Genomic DNA, 25,539 nt, shown 5'->3' on the forward strand with positions numbered 1-25,539 from the left:
AATCTAAAGTTTTACATTTATGACAAATTCAACCAATTAACCAACTTGATAACACCACAAGCTGCCAATGTTCGCACGCAGGAGTGACCATCTGAAAATATCCAAGTATAGGCCTAGGTTTTAGTCGTGTGCTAACGTGAACACTAACCAGTTACGCTGAATGAAAGGTTTGTTCCAATAATTTCTTTGGGAACCGTTATATGTTTTCGTAAATGCTGATGCTCGTTTGTTAGCACAAATTCTCTTCCGCTGCCAAACCAGAGCGTCTCTCGTATGCTTTGTATAACGACCTCAAGGTTTGTTGATGGAGGTACGACGTTCTACATTTAATATAGTACATAATGGAACGATCAGTTAGCTTGAGTTAAGTCTGTTGTATAAATTATTTGACTTTAAGTTATGTCAATTTGGTCAATGACTTAGATTAAAATAACGCTTTCATTGAATACAATTTTGGTAAAATTGGGTATATATTCGTTTTAAACAGTTTGCTATGTGCTTTATTTTGTTAGTTGTTTTTAAAACTTGATGCTAATAAGAAGGAACTGACTTGCTGTAGCAATGAATTGCACTGGGACTTCACTTGGGAAAAAAAGACTTGGGCTTACACTTGACACAAACCTCATTTATTTTACGAATTACTTGACTGGGACGTAGCCTAAGTTTTTTCGAAACAACTTTTATGTTAAAGTCCTAATACTAAGACAATAAAAATAATAAGCACTGTATGTACGCTGTTAATCTTAAAACCCTGGCTTATAATTTAGATTAGGGTAGTTAAAAATCAGGAAACATTGATAATTAATTAATTGATGCTTCGATTTGAAAGGTATGGTGTTTGTGTCCCATCTGTACAGAAAATCAAAAAATTGCAATCAAAGGAAGTTGGTTTCAGAGGATGAGTTGCACTGAGTCATGCCCCCCCAATAAAATTGCATAATTTGCGAACTTTGTCAATGCAAAAACAATAATTTTCGTTTGTCTGTTTTGAGAAAATGTTTCCAACATAAAGTCGCCGTACTTAACATAACATTTTTTTTTTCAACTTAAACAAAGTAAACGGCAAAATATTTTCCTTAAAAAATTCAATCGCCACCTGAAAGTATTTTTACATCTTTATGTTTCACCAAAGGCTAGCGCCATTTAACCCTCTGGACTCGGGCTATTCCAACATACTTTTTATTAAAAGGGGCCAATCAAGAGCGTTTAAAAGCGTTTTTAATTTTTTTTAAGTATTATCAAATATGGATGACATCATTTTGACCTCTTAGACAGGATATTTTTCCGAAGATTTTTCGCGAGGTGTTTCTGGCACCTTTTTTTACCTTTTCCGAACAACAAAAACCTTCTTTTGCAATTACTTTAAGGTTTAGACTTTGTTCAAGTTTACTAACTGACCTAACATCAAATATAATATTACACGTACAATTGTAGACATCCAGGTCATGTAGCTGGTTGTGGCCTGCAAACCCATTACTGTGTCCTGAGTGGAAACAAACCCTCCGTGGCTGTTTTGTTGCGAGATTAACCAGAGGGCAATTTTTCGCGTGCGTTGTAGATTCTCTTCCGTTACTGAAATAAATAAATTAGTGTACAGGAAAATGTAAAAATGAATACAATGTAATTTTATTGACCTGGGTCATCAGCCAGCTTAATTTGAGCCAATAAAGCATAAGCAGCGGTTTCTACCATTCCAGCTCTTCCTTGAGTGCTTGGCCACGATATGTAATCGTCTTCTATGATTGCTTGATTCATTAATCTGTTAACAGTAATAAAAAATATACCAACAATCTTGGATAACAAGTTAAACCTAAAGCCTTCGGGCATCTAACCGAAATTAGTCGATCTTAAAAGGATTTTCCTTCAAAAAGGTAAAATTAGAAAAGTGTACTGGTAATTTGTTTTAGTCAAATTTATCAAAAATAATAGGTTCAACTGGAGTTACCTAAAGTTTGTTAACGCTGAAAAAATTGCATTAAAACGTTTTAACTTAATCTAATTTGCCAGTTGAAACATAGTAATGACGTCATTTGGTATAAGATCGGACAGCGACGCATTAAGTCTTAAGGGATCGTTTAGCTTATACGCTTCACTATAGTCCTATAGGTTTCAAACGTTTTTCTCGCTCGTCATTTAAACGGTAAAAATAATGCAAGTAAAAATAACTTTCTCGTGTACAACTGATTTTTTTCTAGCGTACCCAGCGGATTTTGAGAAACCCTGTTTTAGCCCGGATCCACGGCCCTGGTTGTTGCCACGCCCAAATATTTGCTTGGTGGTGTTCAATCCGAGTAACAAGTATTTTGTCTTGATTGACGTATAACATATTTATTAACCTTTGATTCCATTGGAGGGCTGAATTTCGTTGGTTGCCACTGTAGGTGAGAGCGTATGTAGTCACGGCTAACACGTAAGGGTTGTTCTCCACACGAGTGAGCTGCCCCTCAATATATTGCAACGCAGAGCTTCGTGCTGCCCGCAGCTCCTCAGATAAGTTGGGACAGACTGATTGCGATTCGGCCAATGCAACCGCAACGTAAGCAGTAGCAGCAATGACACCTTCCACAAGCCCCTTAACAGGTCGATTAAAAATAAAATCGTTTTGACTTGGCGGAGAATAGATTTTGTAAAAATCCAAATTAAGTTGAAGGCTTCCAAATATTTAGGCAGTTCATCAACTTACATCCATTTCTCCGTGAATAACGGGATGTCCATCGTAAAAGCTTCCGTCGGAATTCTGTTGCTCTAGGATCCACTCAAGGGAGTTGCAGATTGGCTCAACGTCCAGCTGAGGCCAGATGTCCCGCGCTTCGGTAAACACGCGATCTACAAATGCATTTAACCTGCAGAAAGATCAACAAGATTATAATTTAGTTTTGGCTTATGTTTTGGGTAAAACTACTATTTTCCGTGACCGCTGTCAGTGTGGTCCAACTCTATTTTTTCGCGGACCATAGGTAATACGTTTCATATGGCGGTCCATGAAAATGGTGTTTTTTAGAAGGGGGGTAAATTACGTATGACGTCATACAGTGACGTCTTAATTCAAGCAATCATATAAAACCTGCTGTGCTCGGAATAAACGTCATGCAACTATCCAACTGAAGATAAGTTAACCGCGCAAAGCACGAAAAAATGCGTCTACCGGTACTTGGTCGGAGTTGGCCAATCGTTTAACTTGCAAGTATATTTGACGCATTAGGCGCATAAATAGATGAGCACAATATTATCTTTACATGAATGGCGGCACCGAAGTCACGTTCAAAGAAAGCGCAAAAAACATACATACTTTAATACAACGGCCATATTACAAAACTATCCATATATGTTCTGAAGAAACTTTTTATTGGTCCTCCAGGTTATTTTTGTGGATCAGCGATCAAATTAAAATAAAAACAAAACACCAAAGATGAAAAATTATTTTTTGTTGACCCGCAATCAAATTTCCCTGCCACAGATTTCTGCGTTTTATCGTTTTATTTTGCTGCTGCGAGTTACCCCTAAACTTTATCTTAACTTTAACAAGGTAAACGCAAAATGGCTAGCGCCTTGCGCGAACATTTTCTATTTTCGATTATATCTTCCATTAAGGCAAGTTAATGTAAAATTTTCAGCTTTTCTATATCTCCACAGCCTATAGCGCTCTGTGGCAACTATCCACAATATAAAATACAATTTCTGCCGAATTACTTACTTCATTAAAAATTATAATTTTCTATACAACATTACAATAAGGCCATTTTATCGTAAGTAACGCTTATCCATCTTGTAAAACAAGATTAGCGTATTGTATGTCTGTTGACACGTGATTGCGGTGCAGACATTTAGCTGTGGAGATTATATAGTGGTAACAATTTTGTGTGTCAAGTATATACTGTTAACCTAAAGTCAAGTTTTTGCGATTAAAAAAAATATTTTGTAAAACTGAAATCTATAGATAAAATTCGTTTGCGTATTGCGCGAATAACTTTGTTTTAGTTACATAATACCCAGCCATGTTCGAAAACAGCATGTGTGTTTATTTTAAGATTACTTGAACATAGACGTTATCTTGAAGATTTTTTTATGTCCCTTTCCCGAACTAAATCCTGACCAACTGTATAAAACAAATTGCTTCTGACGGCCCGCGACAAAATATACTTGAAGCACGCTATTTTAAATATTAATTCTGCGTTGCAGTAAAATATATATTTTTCTTAAACAACATTTTAAACGACCTGCTAATAGGAAATTTTAAAAACAATTTTATTCTTACGCCAATATAGTCGAGTAAAATAAATAACAGGAGGAACAAAGCACAGAAAAAAAAACATTTTAAACAAAATTCGCCACACTGTACGCGACTTTGGGTCGTGTTTTATATGGTTCAACGCAGTGTTTCACAAACTTTTCTCCCATAGCGCCCCCTAAATAACTTACTATCAAACGTCTTCTTGACAAACAAAAAAACGAATTGATACAAATCAATGTTGATTTAATTCGAGTCTCTAGTCTAGTGTGAAGGATGAGCTTGGCGCAATTGCATAAGTTTCTTTGATATCCGGCTCCATTTTCTTAGAAACAGTCGTAAATCACTATGTCAAGGCGGTTTCTTTTGTTATCCAGAAGCATGCACGCTCCACTAGATATGAGCTGGGAAATGCAATAAAAAATTTACCTGATCTCACACGTGAGGATATTTCACTTTAATTTCGCGTTGCAGCCTAAATGATTGATACGAGATAAGGAATTTTGGTTTGAGTTTAAAATCAGTTTACAAGGTTATAAGTTCCTCTGCAAGAATCCCTTGCTCGGAAATATCGATGAACTGGTCGATTATACAGTCAAGAATCTCCAATTTTAATACATCCTGAAACCGAACTTTCATGCAATTCCTGAATATGCTTTCTCTATGTCTCAACATCAACAGTAGAAACACCTTGGTCGCTGATAGCAAGTTGTTGCAAGCTGCAAAACTAGAAGAATTCGCGTCCAGCTAAATTTCGACCATACAACACAAGCTTATTTTTGAATCCACACACTGCTGATTTTACCTCGATTAGATTTGTCTCGTTGCTCTGAAGAGATGGTTTTAATCCGTTAAATTTGGAAAATATATTTGACAAGTATGCGATATTATATTTTATAGCAATAATTTCGGCCAGGGTTGCAGCTTTCTAAGAATTCCAGAACAGTATCTATCAGTCTTAAGACTGTTTATTTATTAAAACAGATAAAACATAAAATCATTTCTTAAAATCTTACAGAAATATATATATATTACGCCTAGAAGGCATCATCAGTTTCTGTATAAAAAACAAACATGTAAAAATGCCAATATGGGTGGTTAAAAAGTAAAATATTTAAATTAAAATAGTAGGATAGCGTATAGGTCTAAAATTATAAAACACCTGCAGATGTCAGATGCAAAAGCAACAACTAGCGAATGGAATCAAACGACAACGTGACAAAACGGAAAGAAAGAGAAAAGCACGCAACTGATAAGCATGTTATCAAACGGTGTCGCAGAGCTATCATTAATGACAAGAAATAAAACGGGACAAAACAAGCCCTGTAATTTAGGCGTAATATATATATTTCTGTAAGATTTTAAGAAATGATTTTATGTTTTATCTGTTTTAATAAATAAACAGTCTTAAGATCTTTGGATACGAAGACAAGAATCTTTCTTTTACATTTTATTGTCCGCGGGAGATCTTTACTTTTTAAAGTGTTTCAGCTTCAGTATCTATCAGTGTGTAAAATCGTGCAAGGCAATTTCCCTTGGAGAGCCATCTTACTTTCGTGTGTAGAGTAAACGCTCAAAGCCTCGTCGTTCTCTTTACATAATTGTTTAAACAAGTGTGTGTTAAGCGCAGCTTTTATTTTATTTACTGCCTTGACGACAGTCTTCAATGAGAGGTTAAGACGATCACTGATATTGTTGGCCACCAAATGCTGCCGATGAATTAAACAATGAATTGTAGCCACGTTTGGATTCGCTGCTTTTAGAAATGCCATGAAAAAGCCACAGTAATTAGTTTTCCGATGTACCTTTTTATCTTCTAAGGAACAGGAAACCTATTCTGATATTTTCATTTTCTAGCTCTAAGCTTAGGCATCCCACTACAAACCTTAAGTGCCCCAACTTGGGCGAGAATTTCAGAGACTGTTATTTTGCCTTCTTAGCAACAAAAGCTTCTGACATACAACTAACTTGAAAGCTCTGCAGGAACTTTTTTATCGTCTGAAAAATTAATCATGTGACTAATGCTACAGTATCAAACTGTTGTAACTATAAATACAACCTAAAATGCTTTTCTTGCCTACGGGCAGTAAACTGCATTAAAGCTTGTTTAGATAATCCTTTGGACACACACAATTAGCCTCCTTACATAACGAAATGATCGAGCGCTCCACTAAATATAGGAAAAATCACGAACACGATAGTTATACCAGGCTGACATACATTCATACATGCGTTACATAATTTTCTTATATGCACTTTTTACATAATTTACTATAGTAAATAATCGTTTTTTATGAAACTCTCTATAAACGTATGAAAATTCCACCACGTTGAGAATCACTGTTTAACGGTATATTTTTCTATTTAAACACATAATTCGAAACAGTATAAATACGGGATATGTGAGTAAAGCGGCCCCCCTAAGACCTATTATGACAGGGTTCACTCCCTCTTTTGAAAAATGAATGTTTATCGTATTCTGTCAAAAGTGGCATACCACATCTCCATTTACACGTGATTATTTGTTTGAATAGGGTACGCTTAAAATCTTACCGCCTGCAAAGTGAACCAGCGTCTAGGACAGAGGCGTGCAACATACGGCCCGCGGGCCACAGCACGGCTTGCGAGACCTATTTACGTGGCCCGCACAGACTACGTCAAGTAGCCCATTGTTTTTTTTAATTTTTCACTGTTTACGAAGTTATTTGTAACGGAATCATTGGCATTTATCAATTTGTATTACGTCACACTGTCCGAACCTCCATTATTGCGTCATAGTGTGCATTGTATTAAAACTGCCTTGTTTTGCTGGCAAAAAAGAAAGGTTGATTATTGAATGTGGAAATTCAAGCAAGATGTAGTTTGCCTGCTTTGTCAAAACGTTATATCAGTAATAAAAGAGTATAATTTCTAAGGGACACTATAGTTAAAAACACTCTGCTAATTATGATAGCGTTGAAGGTCAATTGCGGGTTGATAAAATGCTGCAATTGAAAAAGTCTTTGAGCAAACAACAAGAGGTATTTCATTGTTATAAGAAAGACGTTGAGCTTGTTACAAAACTGGGCTATAAGTTATCGAAAGCAATTGCCGAAAAAGGAAAGCCTGTTCAAGACAAAATTCAGGAACCAGCTCACAGATGTGCACTTGTTAAGTGATCTTCGAGTTGGCACTTCTGCCAAAACTAACAAGATCTCTGGTGAGAGAAGATATCACACATCTCATTAATCGCTTAATGAGTAACTTGATTCTACGCAGTTTTCCAATAAAAAAATTGTTTAAAAAAATATATCTGTTGTTCGATTGTCCGGCCCGCACCACCATCATAGTTATACATTATAGCCCGCTGCGATAAACAGTTGCACGCCCCTGGTCTAGGACAATATTTTAAAACGCTATTTGACCAAAATATAGACTATAGCTACACCAAAAGAAACGTTTTACACGAACTTTTATTTATATACAGAACACAGTTAATTTGACATCTTTGACTACACAATTCACAATTTACAAACAAAATTCGCACACAAAGTTGCCATCCTCTTTACTCCATCCATTGCATGCTTCATGTGCCCATCGTTTACATTGGGAATACTGGATCCACCCATCACCAGTACAAGAAAGAGAATACAATTCGTTGCAGTAAAAACACTCTTGGTCTTCTGTTAAAGCACGTTTGCACAAAGCTTGCTTCCTTCGTTTTATAACCTGCTTGGATGCAGTCTTTACATTTTTCTTTTCTCTTCTCATGAATAACTGCTTAGATACGGGCGACTTAGAAGCTGCCAAAGTGTTCTTGTATGAAGAACTTGTAAGCACGGTGGCACATCCTCCTTTGCGTGATTTTCGAATTTCTGTTTTTTCTTGATATGCCTTTGGGAGTGGAAAGATATCTACTGGCCTTTGATGTGCGAAGCCTGAATCTACTTCATGTGAGATTGAGGGAATATCGTTGCTGTTGGTATTATGATTACTAACAGATAGCGGTAGGGTAATATCTGTGGTTTCAGCTGTAGCATAGTCAGCATCAATAAAAACATCCGGATTGAAAGGATATATCCCACATTTTTTAAGCCATTTACAGCATTGGTAGGCGTCCCTGCTCTGAGATAAGCGTTTCCAAACATTTCTCCAATTTGAAACTGTGTCACAACCCAACCTGGATAGGTGCGAAGAAATTTTCAATTTCCTTGGAGTAATAGGCATTCAATGGCCCCATAAAAGAACAAAGGCTGCAGTTTATTACTGCAATTAGAAGGCAGGCATAAGACCGACACGTGATTTAATATTGCCATTTCAATAAATTGCAGAATTTTTGTATGAGTCATGTGTCCATCCAAATTTAGCAATAGAGGGTCCTCTTCTGATGGCTTACTGAACGATAGGAAATGCTTAAACCACGATGTAAAAATATCTATTTGCACCAGCCTGATGGAAGACAGGCAAATGCTGTTCCAGGGGACGGGTACCGTTATAAGGAAGACGTTGAGCTAAAAAAATTCAGGAACCAGCTCACAGATGAGCACTTGTTAAGTGATCTTCGAGTTGGCACTTCTGCCAAAACTAACAAGATCTCTGGTGAGAGAAGATATCACTCATACAATTAGGGCTTCATTCCTTGGCGGGGAAATATTATAAACGGCGGGACATAGTTGCCTCCTGCAGACATGCATATAACTGCTGTGCAGAGTACGCCCCTTTCTCCAGATGTTAATGTTCCAACTTGCATTTTACCTTTTAGAGAAAATATTTTCGACTTTTTTGTTTGCACTGTTGTGATACCAGTTTCATCTACATTAAAAATTTGGTGTGATTGATAATGGGATACACCAATTAGATTTTGTAAAATACTGAAAAATCTCTTCAGGTGTGCGCAAACTTAACGTGGGGTTCCGTTGTAGAAAACCCTATAGCCAGTCCTCGCTAGCAAGACCACTCTCTTTGTTGAAGTGATCCCAAACATTGGGAATGTTGTTTTCTGTAACTAGATCAAAAGCCATTTTCTTTAAATCAACTCGGGTGATCCCAAACAATCTACTTTCAAGAATCAGGACATGCTGGACCAATTCGGCTTCTTGTGATTTCGTAAACGTTGATCGAAAACGTCAATATAATTTATTATCAACCGCTGCCACATTTGTTCCTTTTACTCTTCGGATTAGGGTTGTTTTGGGTACATTAATTGTCTTACTTGAAGCGTAGCCCATGGTTTTCGATTGCACAGCCCTAATTGCATTATTCATGTTATGCTCATTCCAATTCTGTTGGTTGGTTTTTCTTTGGTAGTTGCGTGGCATTTCTGAACAAACCATAAAATCAAAAAAGTATAAATGATCCAAGGGGAAAATCCACAGTTTTCCCAATATTAAAATTTGGGAAAAGTGGACCATCTGGGCCCACTTTACCCCTGTGCAATAATGTGCTTACAAAAACATTGTAATAAAAATTTTGCTAAAAAATTCAAATTGCCATTACTTTACTTTATGCACCTAGCGTGACCTAGGTACTGGTTACCAACACACAGAATTATCTGAACCAACACACATAATTATCTGCATGTGCTACAACAGGTAGCAGTTAATACGTTAATTTATTTAAAACCCTTACCTTAGATCAAGGCATCCAAAAATCAACTTTCAAAGCTCAGCACTTCGTTTCTTCGAAAACTTGAAACTGTAATGGCGTCCGAGACGCGCATTGAGTCATTGACACGCTTCATTACACATTATAATATGCGCTTGGTAGCGCATTATTTAAATAAAATATAGCGAAATTCCACTTTGCCCCGGTAGCCCGCTTTACCCACATTTCCCCTACTATTTAAAACCTACTGTAGTAACACCATTCAGCGTAATATCCTAAATTTTAGGATAAAAGTATTCGAAGCCCCAGACCCGGTCGCGATTATAATCAGCCGTAAGAAAAAAACTTACCATAAACTCGGAGGATGAGTGTTCCATACTGCCCAAGCTCTTTTTTGCACTTGATCCGAGCGCCACTTGAGTTCAATAACGTAACCTGAACAACAATTTCGTATTTTATTTTAGGTAATTGCAAGAATTTAAATACTTTGGTTCGTTTTTAGTTCGGGCCTCGAGTGCTATACCGGAAGACATATGGTAAGGCAACTTTCAGAGTTTTTTTACACAAAAACAAAAGGTACAGTCACAATATCATTTTAAACAGGAATGGGAATGCAGCATGCAAATAGTACAATACAAGATGCTGTGAATTAAAAAATACTTTTCCTATACTTGTATCTCTTTCCAAACCCATACCAAATTAAGTTATCCTACTGTGTTACTCTATTTGATATGCAAACAAAATTTTTAATATAACGGTAGTTAATTAAAAGTCTGTGTTTATTTAAATAACGCTCTGATTTCGCGTTACAACTTGTACCAACTAACATTAAACTCTAAATCTCAAATAAATATTAAAAATCGTAACTGTTATATGTAGGCTACATGTTAATTTTTTGAATTATTGCTATCCCATCAACGACTGTTATCCTATTTATTTGATTTGCTTGTAATCACATAGAAAATCTTAAAAAATTAACCCCCCTGTATATTTTCGTACCTCCCTGAATATAATTGACGACTTGAATAAACTCTGGGCTTCCATCTTCCACTTGACCTGTTGCTTTTCTGTATTTGTACACGTAAATGGATGGCGCTATACTTATCATGTTTTGCTCTCCGCAACCTACCGGTGAATGTATTAGATTCTGCAAGTTGCTAAATGTCTGCGTGATTGGGTCCGGTAATGCAACTGGTCCCATTAAACTTGCTATTTGAAAAATAGAAAATGATTTATTGGCGGGGAAAAATGTTTGAGTTAAAATGCGGTGTGTAAAAACTTAAGCCAATGACTTGATTTAAGTGCACTTAATTCTCTGTTTTTAGTGACTTGACTTGACGTAAGTCTTTTGGACAAAATAAAAAAAGTAATTTGGGTTTTGAAAAAAATCTTTTTTGTATTTTTCATTTATTTTAAATTGAGCGCATCTTTTAGTATTTGTTCCAAAAGATTTGTCTTTTTTATTCCAAAAGATTTGACTTGGATTTCAGTTATTTTTTACAAATGATTTGACTGGGACTTATATAAGTTCAAATTGACTTGTTTACAACACTGCAAAAAGCACAAATTGTTTTAACAGTCCAGCCTAGACACTCAGTTAAGTTAGAGTTATAGAAATGTTCAAAACATAATAGAAAAAATACATAAACAAAACCTACCATAAGCGTAAATATGACAAGTACGAGATTTTGGTTCAAACGAAGTTGAAATGTCAAATGTAAAGAACACCTTTTGGTCAGGTTGTAAAATAAACGTCTTTGAACTCTCCTTTAAAAGACCTCGAGGCTAAGAAATAAGATTTAATTATTGCTTTTAACCATTTAGAAACACATCGAGTTAATCCACATGGTCTATGTACTGCATTAGTGTCTTGGCTGTCATTCATTTGTTTTGTTGACATCAGGTGAAACACATCAGTTATATATGAAGGGTTTATGCAAAACTCTTTAGTTGAAATACAAGGCAGAACTAATTGCACAAATTTAACAAAGCCCTATAGCAGGTAGGTAATAATTTTTAGCCGCGGGCCGCATGAGAAACTTAAAACGTTGTGGCGGGCCGGGCCAAAAATAAAATCTGAAATAGTCGCAATATGGCGCCATATACTAAAACGAATAAGCTAACGAATTTGTTAATTAGTTTGGAGTTGTGCAAAAAAGTGCAATTTAAGGCGAATTTAAAGAAGGCCGCAAAACGTCGCGCGTCGCGCAAAAAATTGCGACTATGTTTGTTTGAAAATGCAAACTTTAATTTAGATTTAGAAGGGGACGTTAAGCCTAGAGCACAGGCAAAAAGTGTACATTGCTTGATATATTGGCGTTTATCAAGTTGTGGGTAGCGTTGACCCAAAAGTTAGGATTAAAATGCGTAAAAATTTCGTACAAAAAGCGTCTTACTTGCGGCACATCGGCCATATTGCCAAGACGACATAAATAACACAACATGGCATTAAATAAATTAGGTTGACAAAATGTAAATCGGTATATCTTAGAGTTTAGAAAACAGTTCATATTTTAGAGACGAAACAAATTCGACGCGTAAATAATATATAAATATTAGGCTTAGTTTGTTAAACTTTCGTTGGAGAGAGTGCCACAGTGAAGAGTACGCTATCTGTATGTAAATTGGCAAAAAATCAAGTGGAACACACGAGAAAGACAGAAGAGATTCGCGTGAAGCGCGAAAACCCTTTCCGTTTTTGTATTTAAAACAGGCTAAAATTCGAATTTGGCGGGGTCTTCACTAGATCCGTCAACTTGCCCTTGATTTCGCTCAGCCTGTGTATTTTAGGGATAATTAAACTGCTTGGCTGGCCGGATCCGGTCCGCGGGCCGTATGTTGCCCAGGTCTGCCCTATAGGATATGATCAACATAGAACTTTTTATTAAGTGAAGTGCAATTCCCTGCGGGCGAGTTGATTGACATCCACTAAAAGAGTTGGTTGTCGTTGTCAGACCCACTTAAAGTGTTAAGATATTTAACCGTAAGAACTTAATTGGGTTTAACATCAACGACGGAAGGCCAATTGTTTTGCGATACACTCTTGCGCAACTACAATAAAACATTGACAAAACGCATACACGTGATAAAACGTCCTATAGGTATTTACCATTTCGATGAAGAATCGGAAGTCTCGTGGAGTACAAAATACTTATTTCACTGACCGTCTCGATCATTTGTTAAAAAATATATTTGTCAGGAGAGATTTTGCGCTTTGGAAACGACATAACAAAAGGCAATTATATAATAGTGTTTTTTTTTGGAAAAAAACGACAGTGGATAAAACCCTACTCGCAACATGTCAAGATCACTCCCTCGGTCAATATGGCTTACTTATTGTTGGCAAGTTCGCTCTGTCCAACTCTCTACTTTTTATTTTCAAAATCAAAGTATGACTGGCTTGCTGCATGCAGTAAAGAGGGGCAAATCCTGTTTCTAGATCCAGAGCGAATTTCTTAACCAACTTGAAAAATAGATTAAAAAGTCGACTTTTTAGACTTATTGTGTTATAGTATTAAGGCCCGTTTACACTGCAGCTGCACTGAGCTGAGCAAAGCGTAATTTGCATTTAAATTCTATTGTGTCTATTGTTAAATTCTATTTTGAAGTTACGCTTTGAAGCGATTTTCACGCTTTGCTAAACTCAAGCCCGCAGTGCAGCTATAGAAACACGTTACGTTTTGTCGCGATTTTTACGCCCAGCGCAGCTCACTGCAGCTGTAGTGAAAATAATTTCACGCCCTGTGCAGCTCAGCTCCGCTCAGTTCAGCTGTAGTGTAAACGGGCCTTTACGGTAGTACAAAATGAATATATTCAATACTTTGTCCAGAACGTTTGTTATGATTAATGAGTCCGACACTGATCAATAGTTTAAATTATCGTTAATTTAGTCATCTTGGTGGCGTTAAAATCTGCAATTTGTCCATCCGTGCATGTAAATAAACACGCTAATTTGCCTTTTAAGAACTAGGTATTGTAGCCGCACCCAAATAATTAATACGGCATGCCAAATTATGAAAATAAAAATTGGGTATAACGGAAATTGGCAGACTGTCGGAGTTTTTGGCGAGGGTAATTTCGTCCGGGCGAGTGTGCATTGGTTGACATTCGTCCGATTGGCGTATGCAATTTAATGTCAGCCATGTAGTGGTAAGTTTGTTTAAACTAAAAATTTTTGGAGAACACCAGCTGGTAATACGCACAGGAAAATAGTGTATGCTTATCAAAAAAGAGTTGCTGCTCACACTTACTACTCAATAGGCTGTAACAATATATGTGTGTAAATTAGGTATATAAATATTGCTGAATTGCTTTGCATTTGAAACAACTAACGAAAAACTACCTCGATCTTAATAAACTTCCCAATAGAATCGGGCCCGGCCCTCATGACAATTGAAGCACCATCTGGTCGTTTTGGCAATTTAATAGGTATAACATTGAAAGTCGACGAAACAGCTGAGTTGCCTGGCACGTTTAAGGTGGCGATGAGCCTCGCAGTATCTTAAATAAAAGAGTTTATAAAAAAAATAATAAAGCTATGTGCTATACAATTTAATACAACACCAGTTGCGTAAACGAAAAAGTATCTGCAACACTCTATCGAGTATAACAAGTAAAAAATACCTAATTAGCGAACGATAAAGTAAATGCTATACAATATGCTATCACCAAGTTATTTTTAACTCACTACACATACTTGGTGTAAAAAGAGAACAAAGTTCATCAGTATGCTCCACTATGACGTCGACCTTAAAGTAATGTAATTGATTTAGTTAAAAAAGGATGTCAAATACTAGTTATAATTATCCACGTATAATAACATATACAGTAAAAACTATATTACCAAATATGTAGACTACTTAGGACGAGTAATTTTGTTGTTGTCAATCAATTTTTGTTATAATTCTTATTCGCTTTGGGTCAATGATTTTAAACGTGAGGGTCACAATGGGTCGAAAAAATTAATTGGTCGAGTACGCTTTTGAAAACTAAAAACAAGGTTCGATACACTGCTTTATAGGATCCCTATAATACGGCTTCAATGACCAAATTTGCAATTTGAGAAAAAAATACAAGTGTTTCTCACTATAGGCCTATAAGCGCCTAAACCAGTGCTTCTCAACCTATGGGTCGCGACCCAAAATTGGGTCGCTGTTTGATTTGGTTGGGTCGCCGACCGCAGTAGCTCACATGTTTATATCAATTGAGATTGGTGCTGAGCAAAATTTTTCAATTACGAAAATTAAGGAAGCAATACAAATAATGTCTTAGAACAGGGATCGGCAACCTATGGCCACGGGCCGGATCCGGCCTGCCGATGTAATTTATCCGGCCCGCCGCCTCTGTGACAAACTATAGACACGAGTCCATTTCAAATACTTTTTGAGCATTTTAACTATAGGTAAGTGCGAAAATTTTTCCCGCTTCGCGCGCATGATCTTTTTTAATACGTCCGGTTTGTTTACGTCTTGATGCTGTTTTTTCAACAAGATCAGTGCTTCTTTACCGTTGCGCCGTGGAAGGTTGCGAAGTGCGTCGCGGAAAAACGGAAAACGAATTTAAAAAAATATCAGACTAATATTTTGTAACATTATTTTATTTTTTATTCTCAGAAATGTGATAAAATCTTGAAGAAATTTAAAAGAAATGCCGGTATACCAAAAAAAAAATCGCGCTCGCTGCGCTCGCCAGGTGTGCCTTGACTGTCTCCTTAAATGTAATTAAACACATTTTTTGCAAAAAAAATTAAAGACCCGCCTTAATCACGATTGTTCTAACATTTTAATAGCACAATTCTTAGTTAACATTTTGTGCGGACCGCAGAAAACTTTTTGAGTTTGGTTTTCGCCCGCGAATACAAAAAGGTTGCCGGCCCCTGTCTTATAGAATAATTATTAAAATTTGAAATTTTTGCTAATGCCTATTTTTTTGTTTTTACAAGAAGCTAGTTTTTATTTCGCTTACAAGAAAAAACAATTGGTCTAAGCTCAGTCGTCATACTTACGCTTAACATTTGGGTCGCCGCGTAAAAGGGTTGAGAAGCACTGGCCTAAACAAACAAAGTGAGGCAGCCAACGCGTTAAACACAAAGATAAAGCTTGGTTTTAAACTTGAAAATTACCATAATATATATATTTATTTAAGGCAATTTCTAACGATAAACTTAATGACGTCAAAGTCGCGTTGAATGAACCATTAAATAAACATGTCCGATAATAGCGGATCGGAGTAGATAACCTATGCCAGTGAGGTATCGATGTACTCGTCCGATACTGGGGTAGTATCGCCGATTCGATACCAAACTATTTTATGAATTTCAGCCATGACATCGGCGCAGCGATTTGACCTCGAAAGATAAATTTATACAAAAAACATTTCACCATTAACGAACATCGACTCACCATTAACGAACATCGACTCACCATTAACGAACATCGACTCACCATTAACGAACATCGACTCACCATTAACGAACATCGACTCACCGTTAACGAACATCGACTCACCGTTAACCAACATCGACTCACCATTAACGAAAAGCGACTCACGATTAACGAACATCGACTCACCATTAACGAACATCGACTCACCATTAACGAACATCGACTCACCATTAACCAACATCGACTCACCATTAACGAACATCGACTCACCATTAACGAACATCGACTCACCATTAACGAACATCGACTCACCATTAACGAACATCGACTCACCATTAACGAACATCGACTCACCATTAACAAACATCGACTCACCATTAACAAACATCGACTCACCATTAACGAACATCGACTCACCATTAACGAACATCGACTCACCATTAACGAACATCGACTCACCATTAACGAACATCGACTCACCATTAACGAACATCGACTCACCATTAACGAACATCGACTCACCATTAACGAACATCGACTCACCATTAACGAACATCGACTCACCATTAACGAACATCGACTCACCATTAACGAACATCGACTCACCATTAACGAACATCGACTCACCATTAACGAACATCGACTCACCATTAACGAACATCGACTCACCATTAACGAACATCGACTCACCATTAACAAACATCGACTCACCATTAACGAACATCGACTCACCATTAACGAACATCGACTCACCATAACGAACATCGACTCACCATTAACGAACATCGACTCACCATTAACAAACATCGACTCACCATTAACGAACATCGACTCACCATTAACGAACATCGACTCACCATAACGAACATCGACTCACCATTAACGAACATCGACTCACCATTAACGAACATCGACTCACCGTTAACGAACATCGACTCACCATTAACGAACATCGACTCACCATTAACGAACATCGACTCACCGTTAACGATCATCGACTCACCTTTAACGAACATCGACTCACCATTAACGAACATCGACTCACCATTAACGAACATCGACTCACCATTAACGAACATCGACTCACCATAACGAACATCGACTCACCATTAACGAACATCGACTCACCATTAACGAACATCGACTCACCATTAACGAACATCGACTCACCGTTAACGAACATCGACTCACCATTAACGAACATCGACTCACCGTTAACGAACATCGACTCACCATTAACGAACATCGACTCACCATTAACGAACATCGACTCACCATAACGAACATCGACTCACCATTAACGAACATCGACTCACCATTAACGAACATCGACTCACCATTAACGAACATCGACTCACCATTAACGAACATCGACTCACCGTTAACGAACATCGACTCACCATTAACGAACATCGACTCACCATTAACGAACATCGACTCACCATTAACGAACATCGACTCACCATTAACGAACATCGACTCACCGTTAACGAACATCGACTCACCATTAACGAACATCGACTCACCATTAACGAACATCGACTCACCATTAACGAACATCGACTCACCGTTAACGAAAACGCAAAATTTAGAGCGTTTCTCTTTCATACCTTCACCACTAGTTTTAAGTCCAAAGCGGGAAAGGTTGCCAAAAATACTGTGAGGCAAGTGTCGCTAGTAGTCTCGACAATTGCATCATAAATACTCACATGTTGATTGCCTTGACCGTAATTAAACACGGAATATCGCAATGTAGCTTGTTCCAGGAGTCGCAAAGAGTAAGGTAGGTAAAGTTGAATGAACAAATTTCGAAAAATCGTCACCTTTTTCGGCTTGGCGATGCAAAAACCTAATACATTTAGCAGTTTATAAAAACCAGCAACTTTAACCTAATTACTACAGCCAAAGCATAAAAAGAAAAAATTTGACCTGAAAAATTAAAATTTTGACAAATTTTATTTTAACAAATTTTAACCTAAATATAATTTTATTTTGACAAAATTTAGACCTGCTAGAAATACATTGATTTAAATGAGATATACGTCGTTAATCACGCGTTTTAAATACCGTATATTGCTCTAATAAAGATATATTACGGTTAAAATGACTTTCAACATAAATCAAAACTAAATTTTTTTGATAAAATTGAAAGATAAATTTCAAAACAACTGAACGACGATTTTCAAAAAGCTGACTATATATATTTTTTTAATTTTGTAAACGATTTATGTGCATTTATATTTGATTTTGACTTTACAATTTTTTGACAAATTTTGACCTAACGTGTAAATTTTGACAAAGTTTTGACTTTTTTGACAAGTCAAAAAATAGTCGCCCTATTTATTATAAAGTATGAAACTTTAAATGTATTTTTACTAGGTTATTGATTTTATACTAGTTATACTATCCAACAGTCAAGGCAGTGTAGCCCGTTGTGTACTGTTTTATTTGCGATCTTTTTCAACGATGTACTTGGGCCAGTGACTTAGCTTTTTAATATTGTAATTAATACATACCGTGGTTGCTGTAACTGAAAGTCGTAAAATCGAAAGTGCTTATACTTCCGGGCACAGTAGTCTCCCAGGAATACCTCCCATTTTGTCCTCTGATAAAGTAATGTGATTAAAGCTTAAGTGACCAGCTGACAACACTATACGCCGTGTCGTTTTATCTAAATAAATTAAACTGCTAAATTTTTATCATTAACAACTATAACAGGTGATTGGTATACAATAATTTGGAAAAGTTACGATAAACGCAGTATATTGAAATGTTTTTTTTGTTTAAAAAGTTTAATAAACAAAACGAACTGACCAGATGGTTGGCCAGTGAGTCTATCACGTCACCCTGGTTAGCCCGAGGTTAAATACTACCCTAGTCGGTTTTAGTGTCTTAATTATACGAAATTGCTGTGCAATCCAGATGTGTTGGTTGTTTACACATTTTTTTGTTCAACAAACTCCAAATACGAAGTAATAAATAATAATTGTGAATCCCTCAAGCATGGCGCTTCTCTTTTTAAACATTAATTTTTGTGTTTTGGGCTGATAATCGCTGTCTATCATGTACAGAAAACACTGGTTTATACCTGACAATGATCAAATCATGCCAAATAACGAAAACATTAAACTCATCAGATTCAAAATTTAGGGTTTCTAATGTAAAGGATAAACACTGCAAAATTATACATCGTGTACTCTTTACTCACAAATGTTCGGTTTCCCAAATCCAATTTTCATTAAAATCGGTTCGTTCATTGTTCTCGGCTCTAGAAATAAGTACATTGTGTCCCATATTCGACCTTCCGCCAGTGCTGGAATAAAACAACAACTTTTCAATAATCGCCTGAAAAGCGAACGTTTTTATAAGATTGTCTACGCAGAGCCGCAGAATATCTAATATTAACTGACCTCTCGTCCATTAGCCTATTGTGTTGTTTACGCTGTTAAGTTTGGAATACTCCATGACCATAATGACAAATTTATTATGTTAGAGTAATTAATAAAGACTTGACAGGTATATTTTTTCCGCATTATTTACTGGTTTAATGTTAGCTTAACATGGTAAAATCGCTTTAAAAATTTAGCCTTTTGGTGTCCTTTTCGGGCTATGAAAATATGGTAGGCGTACATCAAGCTATAATTGAAAGAGAAGGTTTTTTTATTTCATGACAAGATAGGTGCCAGAAACTCAAAAAAAGTCCCCAGAAAAAATATCGTGTCTATAAGACGTCATAATGACGCCATCCATATGTTTATGGGCTTTAAAAGTCAAAATGCCGAGACACTTCAGATTGGTCTGATATTAAGAGAGAATAAAAGTTGAGTTGACCAAATCGATTATTCCAATGTGGTGTTATTAAAAAAAATGTTATAAATAAAATAAAATTTGTATTTTAGCGTAGAAACTACGAAGGGGCCACATGTGTTAGCTAAACAACAACATAACAATAATTTTTGTACCTTAAAGATACAACACATGACGTCGTAGTTTCAACAATGTAAAATAAAATAAATAAAATAATCGATTGCCACTGGTTATACCCAACGTTGAAAGTAAATATTATGGCAAGATTAATGTATATTTTTATAAATCACTACCACTGAGATTATCGTTAAACGTTTATTCTTGGATAACATCGCTTGCACTGACCACATGCAATAGAAACTACAAACATTGTTTTATACGTGTACATGTTACAGTTGTTATGCTGTAGTCTTGCAGAAAGGTTTTGTGCCGTGCTCGTATGTCTGTCATAACAGGCTGTAAAGTTCCACCGGATTTCATTTTCTCAGGGAAATCCAATACCGTATACCAAACATTTGTTACCCACTATAGTGATTTGCTGTATTTTAATCGTTTCCGATATATTCCATGCGTCCTAGTGTTTCTGTGAAAATATTTCTATTGCAAATAGTTTGAGGGGGTTTGGGACTTTTTTCACCCAAATTTACCGGTCTATTTGGCGTCAATCTGCACCGTATATTCCATACCATTGGAAGGTTGATAAAAGTATTTTGAGTGTCTCATATCTAATTATTATTGTCAAAATTGTAGGAAACCTAGATTACCTGTATTGGAACTGTTAAAATTCACTAGTTTAAGCTAAAAAATTATAACATATCAATTAAATAATGGATAGTATTCAAATATTGTTAATCAAACAAGTTGGTTGGATAATCTTAAGTGGTACAAAACAGGGACAGATACTTGACTGTTACGATTGCCGATTCTACTTACAGGCTTGATTCTTCCTCCACAGCGTTTAGGCAAGCAGCGATGAAACGGTTGACGCATTCTTGATCCGCTTCATTTCTGAACACTATCTCTCCTCGATCCGCACACGTTTCGTTAGTCAAGGTTGGTATCATTCCGTTTTGGGCGCAGCTACTTAGGAATTGTTCTCGTTCTGATAAGTATCAACGTTGGAAATCAGGCAGTAAAGTAAGCACGAATAAATAGTACGATGACTTGAGTTAGGCGAGCTGGGCCTTAAAAGTTTTCTCGGCATCACAAATTTAGCATATCACCAGCGTGTTATAAACCGTGAGTTATAAATATGTAGTTTTCTTTAGATTTACACCACCTAATTTAAGTTAAATTCTGCTTGACTCACCATAAAATAAATTACCATCCCTTATGTTCAGCTCGCACTTACCAATTTGAATTACATCCTCTTGTAAAACTTGGCGCTTGCGACGAATTGGTTCCTGTTGACAAACTGGAGACCGGTACCATGTTGGTGCCAGAGAATTACTTGTCACGAACAAACCCGCTTCCTGTAAATTGCAAATGGTTAGGTAACGGAAAAGTTTCTTTATCTCATTGCGAAAATAAGAATTTGACGCCGCCACTCGGGAAAATAATAATGAATGACATTAGAACAGTATATTACAACATTAATATTGTGTTGCTTACTTCCAAAATTGCCAAAGATAATAATTATTAATGTAAAAATAACCTCAAAAACATTCTTGCTCGTACTGCCACCCTCTCTTGAGCAAGCGGGATCGTAAGACGCCATCTTGTCCCACAGTTCATCGCGAGTCAGCCGACTATCATTGTACACAAAATAAGCTGCGCGGTCAACCGCTGACATGTGGAAAACCGCTGACGGGTTGCCTACAAACATGTTTAATAGAAAGGAAACTTGCACCAGTGATTTGTCGTTTCGTTGGGTTAAAACAATTTCTTATGGGCTTGATAAGTGGTTCTTAATCTTTGTAGTGTACGGACCGGTAAAATTTTGAAAAAAAAATTTGCGGACCGGTTGACCTTTAAAAATAAAAATCCACCCAAAATTTCACGTTCTATGGTGAGTAAAATTGTGCATTGTGACGTCATACTTTTGGACCGGGTCAAGTTAACGAGAATTATGTTTTCACAACTTGCTGCTCTACCACTGTGGCCTGTGGGCTGAACGGTCACAGTTTTACAACTAAAGTGTTAGTCAGATTTTTTACCATAAGAAGCAGAGGCAGGATCTTACAATTTGATTAATTGAGTTTAGCTACAAGCTTCAATGTAAAAATGGCCTATGCGAAATGCTTAAAACCGTTCTGGCAAAAAAATGAGACTTTTTAGTTTTAATTTAGGAATGATGTAAATGCGCAACAGGCAAATTTTGCTAAGCAAATTGTCTGGTGTGGCTACAATTGTGAAGTTGCGCACCTGAGAAGGAACACTGCTTAAAAGGTGTTACATATTTTGTGTGAAATTAGTTAACCCATTTATTTCGAATAGTGATGAAGACATTTATTTCGAATAGTGATGAAGATTATTGCGAGTAATGTCCGAACAACGGCCGTGTAATAAATCTTTTGTCAATTTGTACTAAATAAACGCAATACATATCGTTCTAAGATCAAACTTCAGTTGCACGAAAGATTTGCGCACAAGTTTCATTAAAGCAGAAAGTTTACTTTTTGACTTCATCTTTATAAATTTCCATAGCCCCCCAAAGCTTTTCTATGCTACGAAAAAAGTCGATAAAAACTTTCTCTAGTTATGATGCAATTTGTGATGTCGATGAAAAAAGTAAATTCGTACCTAGTTCCTTGCCAGGTATTTTTAACCGTTCTTATTGCACCACTCATAAGTTGTGTGTCGATTTTTGATGCATAATAGAAACAACACAAACAATTCACCTGTGACTTCAATGGAAATTTTGGTCTGTGGCTTGAAAACATTGTTCGAGAGGGTGACACTCAGTTCCTAAACAAGGCCAGTAAAAACAACTTAATAAACATCATATGAACTTTATAACCAAACAATTATATAATCCGTCGATCAAACATATAACACTTGCGTACTTTGTGCACATGTTTCTTTTGTGTTAATTGTTTAAAGATTTATTTTTTAAATATTTATTTAAAAACATTACAGACGGCATTATTTCCTGCGATGCTACTTGAAACAAACCTTTCCGGCGCATCGGTTTTCCACGTTAAACCAGACCGAGTTAGCAACAACTCTATTCCCGCGCATATAATAGGCTACCAGGCGGGCAGATGGAATCATCTGTTGATTTATCTCAATGTGTCCAGGAAGTTCCTTTTGACGGTTAGCCTGGTATTCGACGATGCCTTGGGACACGACTTGACCTCGTGAAACCACCTATTAAACACAACCAGTAATGCCTTTACCAAAACGTATTTCACTGAGCGCAATAACGTATTCATATATAGCAGTTAATCAATGCAAACCTTAAATTCGACTTACAAAGTATCTCACATCCCCTGCAGACGACGGAAGATCGGGTTCGAAACGAAACTTAACGTTGAGCATGTCGCCGACACGATTGCGACCACTGCACAAATGCAGTTTGAATAAAATTGTGCTATTTTAAACGTCTGTCTAAAAAGACTTTTAACTTTACTTAATTGTATGTTATTTGTCCTTAACTTTATTTTGTGCATGACAGATTTGTGGAGGTGGCAACAACATGCTTGAGCATTTATCCTGATTAATTGGTGATGTTAATCAGGTGAAAAACTTATATAATTACTTTTCTGTGCTATTTTTAACTACATGCGATAAATTCATCTGGATTAAGGATGCTTTATATTTATGAAAAGTTATTTGTTATTGACTAATATAATATCTAACTATTTAAAATGCAACAATATGATGCTTTACATCATTGGTGGCTTCATGAAGATAAATTTACGTTTACAAACCGTTGTTTTAATTTTTACATAACAGTTATCCCTTGATTAAAAAAAGAAATCGATATGGTTTACTAAAGAGTTATTTAATAAACTCACGTTAGAACAGAAATGGAAATGTGTGCGGCACCCGTAAGAGGTTGGACATTCAAAATAGCTGTGGCTTGATCCATATCGCTGATGCGGGAGTCCGCTGTATTAATCTGCAGTGTATGTCTCAATTAACATGTTTGACTTGACAGGTGTTGAAAGCCTTGGAATCAACGCGACTAATCAGTTTAGTTGTTTAGGCTAATGCACACTTCGCAAGGAACGTAACAGAATGCTGGAAATCATGGAAAAATGCGGAGTATTTTGTACAGAGAAAAATATGTATGCTTTTTGAAAACGGTAAATTTACATCAAAAATGTTTTTAAACTATAAAAAACTACAAACCAACTGTAAATCATATTAACTTTCACTGGTAGGCCTAAAACGTTTTAGTATAGTCATTTTTAGGTGCCACTGTCTGTCAATGCTAAGATAAGTCACGATTTTTTTCAATTTCCAAATATATAAACTAATAATTTTATCTCTAGAAGTGACTTGAATGTACATCCTGTTCAAAGGTTAAATACTCGGACTAAATTTATTTATGTAAGTCGAAACCGCTCTACCTAGCTCAGTTGGTAGAGCGGAGGTTCCAGTTTGGCCGGAGATCGTTAGTTTGAACTTCAGTACAGGCTAGTTGTTTTCCTGCTTTGTTTGTATAATTGAGTAAAAAGAGTCTGCCATAGCTTAGAGTGTACCGGTACTTATAATACGGAAGCTGTTATCGTTGGTCAAAAAGCAGCTTCGAAAGGGCTGAACACATGTCATATATGTGTGTATCCTGTTACTTATTCCGTTTTTCTTGAACAAGTGGAAACTTCAATCGAAATGCACTTTTTGTTTAAGCGTTGGCGGATGACTATTATGGAAGCCTAGAAAAACATTTTTTTTTTTTTTTTGTGTGTGTGGGGGGGGGGGAGTATGTGACTTTTTCAACTGCTGGATGGCAGTAGGCGTCTATAATGTTACTTTCTTACTTTATAATTCTAATAAAAAAAATCAAAATTTGCTGTACCGTAATTTCAAGTTGATCTAGATTAGCAGTTTTGACTGGCCAGAGAATTTGCCCACGATCGTCTGTACGATCTGCATAAACTTCTCCTGCTGTAAATACAGTCTTGATAAGTTTTTTTTAACTTTTATTGTCGCATATATTTAGGTTCCTAAACAGGCAGTTTACTTAAAGAATACTGTAGGATAGCAATGGGTTACACACTTACAAAAACTCCCATACCTATGATATTAACTGATAAACGAGGAACGGGTTTCAATGTAACAGCATCGCGCACGTCAATCTGAAAAATAAATAAATAGTTTTTTTTTCAAACCAAACCTGTAAATATTACCTGTTTACCTTTACGTCGTAAATAATCCCGGGTACAAAGTATTTAGAGCTACGATCTGTTTTGATGACGTATGGAGAGCCGGTGAAGTGTAAGGCCCTGGATCGTCCTGACTCAAAAATTGATTCATCCCCTGTTAAAAAAACACCAGTCGCTCTTATACGTTTTTACAATTTTTTTTCCAACTTTTTTACGAATTTTTGGGTTTTAACCAATTTTTATTCTTTGAACCATAAGAACTTAA

At 36.4% G+C, this 25,539-nt stretch overlaps 1 protein-coding gene and 1 pseudogene across 1 annotated transcript in view; both read right to left on the minus strand.

Moving 5' to 3' along the window:
- The window catches only part of LOC146162744 (A.superbus venom factor 1-like), a 52,694-nt gene that overhangs the window by 11,981 nt on the left and 15,174 nt on the right, over positions 1-25,539 (minus strand). Inside the window, exons 9-33 of the mRNA XM_083385287.1 lie at positions 25,307-25,428; positions 25,187-25,247; positions 24,968-25,056; positions 23,961-24,064; positions 23,416-23,503; positions 23,116-23,310; positions 22,842-22,908; positions 21,656-21,816; positions 21,353-21,473; positions 20,935-21,103; positions 19,403-19,507; positions 18,711-18,799; positions 17,805-18,043; positions 17,490-17,736; positions 17,052-17,197; positions 16,213-16,942; positions 14,154-14,311; positions 11,470-11,596; positions 10,811-11,020; positions 10,162-10,246; positions 2,684-2,843; positions 2,337-2,572; positions 1,635-1,759; positions 1,427-1,572; positions 149-320 (exon numbers count right to left, since the gene is read on the minus strand). Coding sequence (XP_083241413.1) covers positions 149-320; positions 1,427-1,572; positions 1,635-1,759; positions 2,337-2,572; positions 2,684-2,843; positions 10,162-10,246; positions 10,811-11,020; positions 11,470-11,596; positions 14,154-14,311; positions 16,213-16,942; positions 17,052-17,197; positions 17,490-17,736; positions 17,805-18,043; positions 18,711-18,799; positions 19,403-19,507; positions 20,935-21,103; positions 21,353-21,473; positions 21,656-21,816; positions 22,842-22,908; positions 23,116-23,310; positions 23,416-23,503; positions 23,961-24,064; positions 24,968-25,056; positions 25,187-25,247; positions 25,307-25,428 — 4,152 coding nt within the window. The remainder of the gene's footprint in view (positions 1-148; positions 321-1,426; positions 1,573-1,634; positions 1,760-2,336; positions 2,573-2,683; positions 2,844-10,161; positions 10,247-10,810; positions 11,021-11,469; positions 11,597-14,153; positions 14,312-16,212; positions 16,943-17,051; positions 17,198-17,489; positions 17,737-17,804; positions 18,044-18,710; positions 18,800-19,402; positions 19,508-20,934; positions 21,104-21,352; positions 21,474-21,655; positions 21,817-22,841; positions 22,909-23,115; positions 23,311-23,415; positions 23,504-23,960; positions 24,065-24,967; positions 25,057-25,186; positions 25,248-25,306; positions 25,429-25,539) is intronic.
- LOC146162745 (uncharacterized) lies at positions 7,608-9,525 on the minus strand (annotated as a pseudogene).

This window comes from Ascidiella aspersa, chromosome 3 (assembly GCF_963924565.1).
Source record: "Ascidiella aspersa chromosome 3, kaAscAspe10.2, whole genome shotgun sequence".
Taxonomy (NCBI): domain Eukaryota; kingdom Metazoa; phylum Chordata; class Ascidiacea; order Phlebobranchia; family Ascidiidae; genus Ascidiella; species Ascidiella aspersa.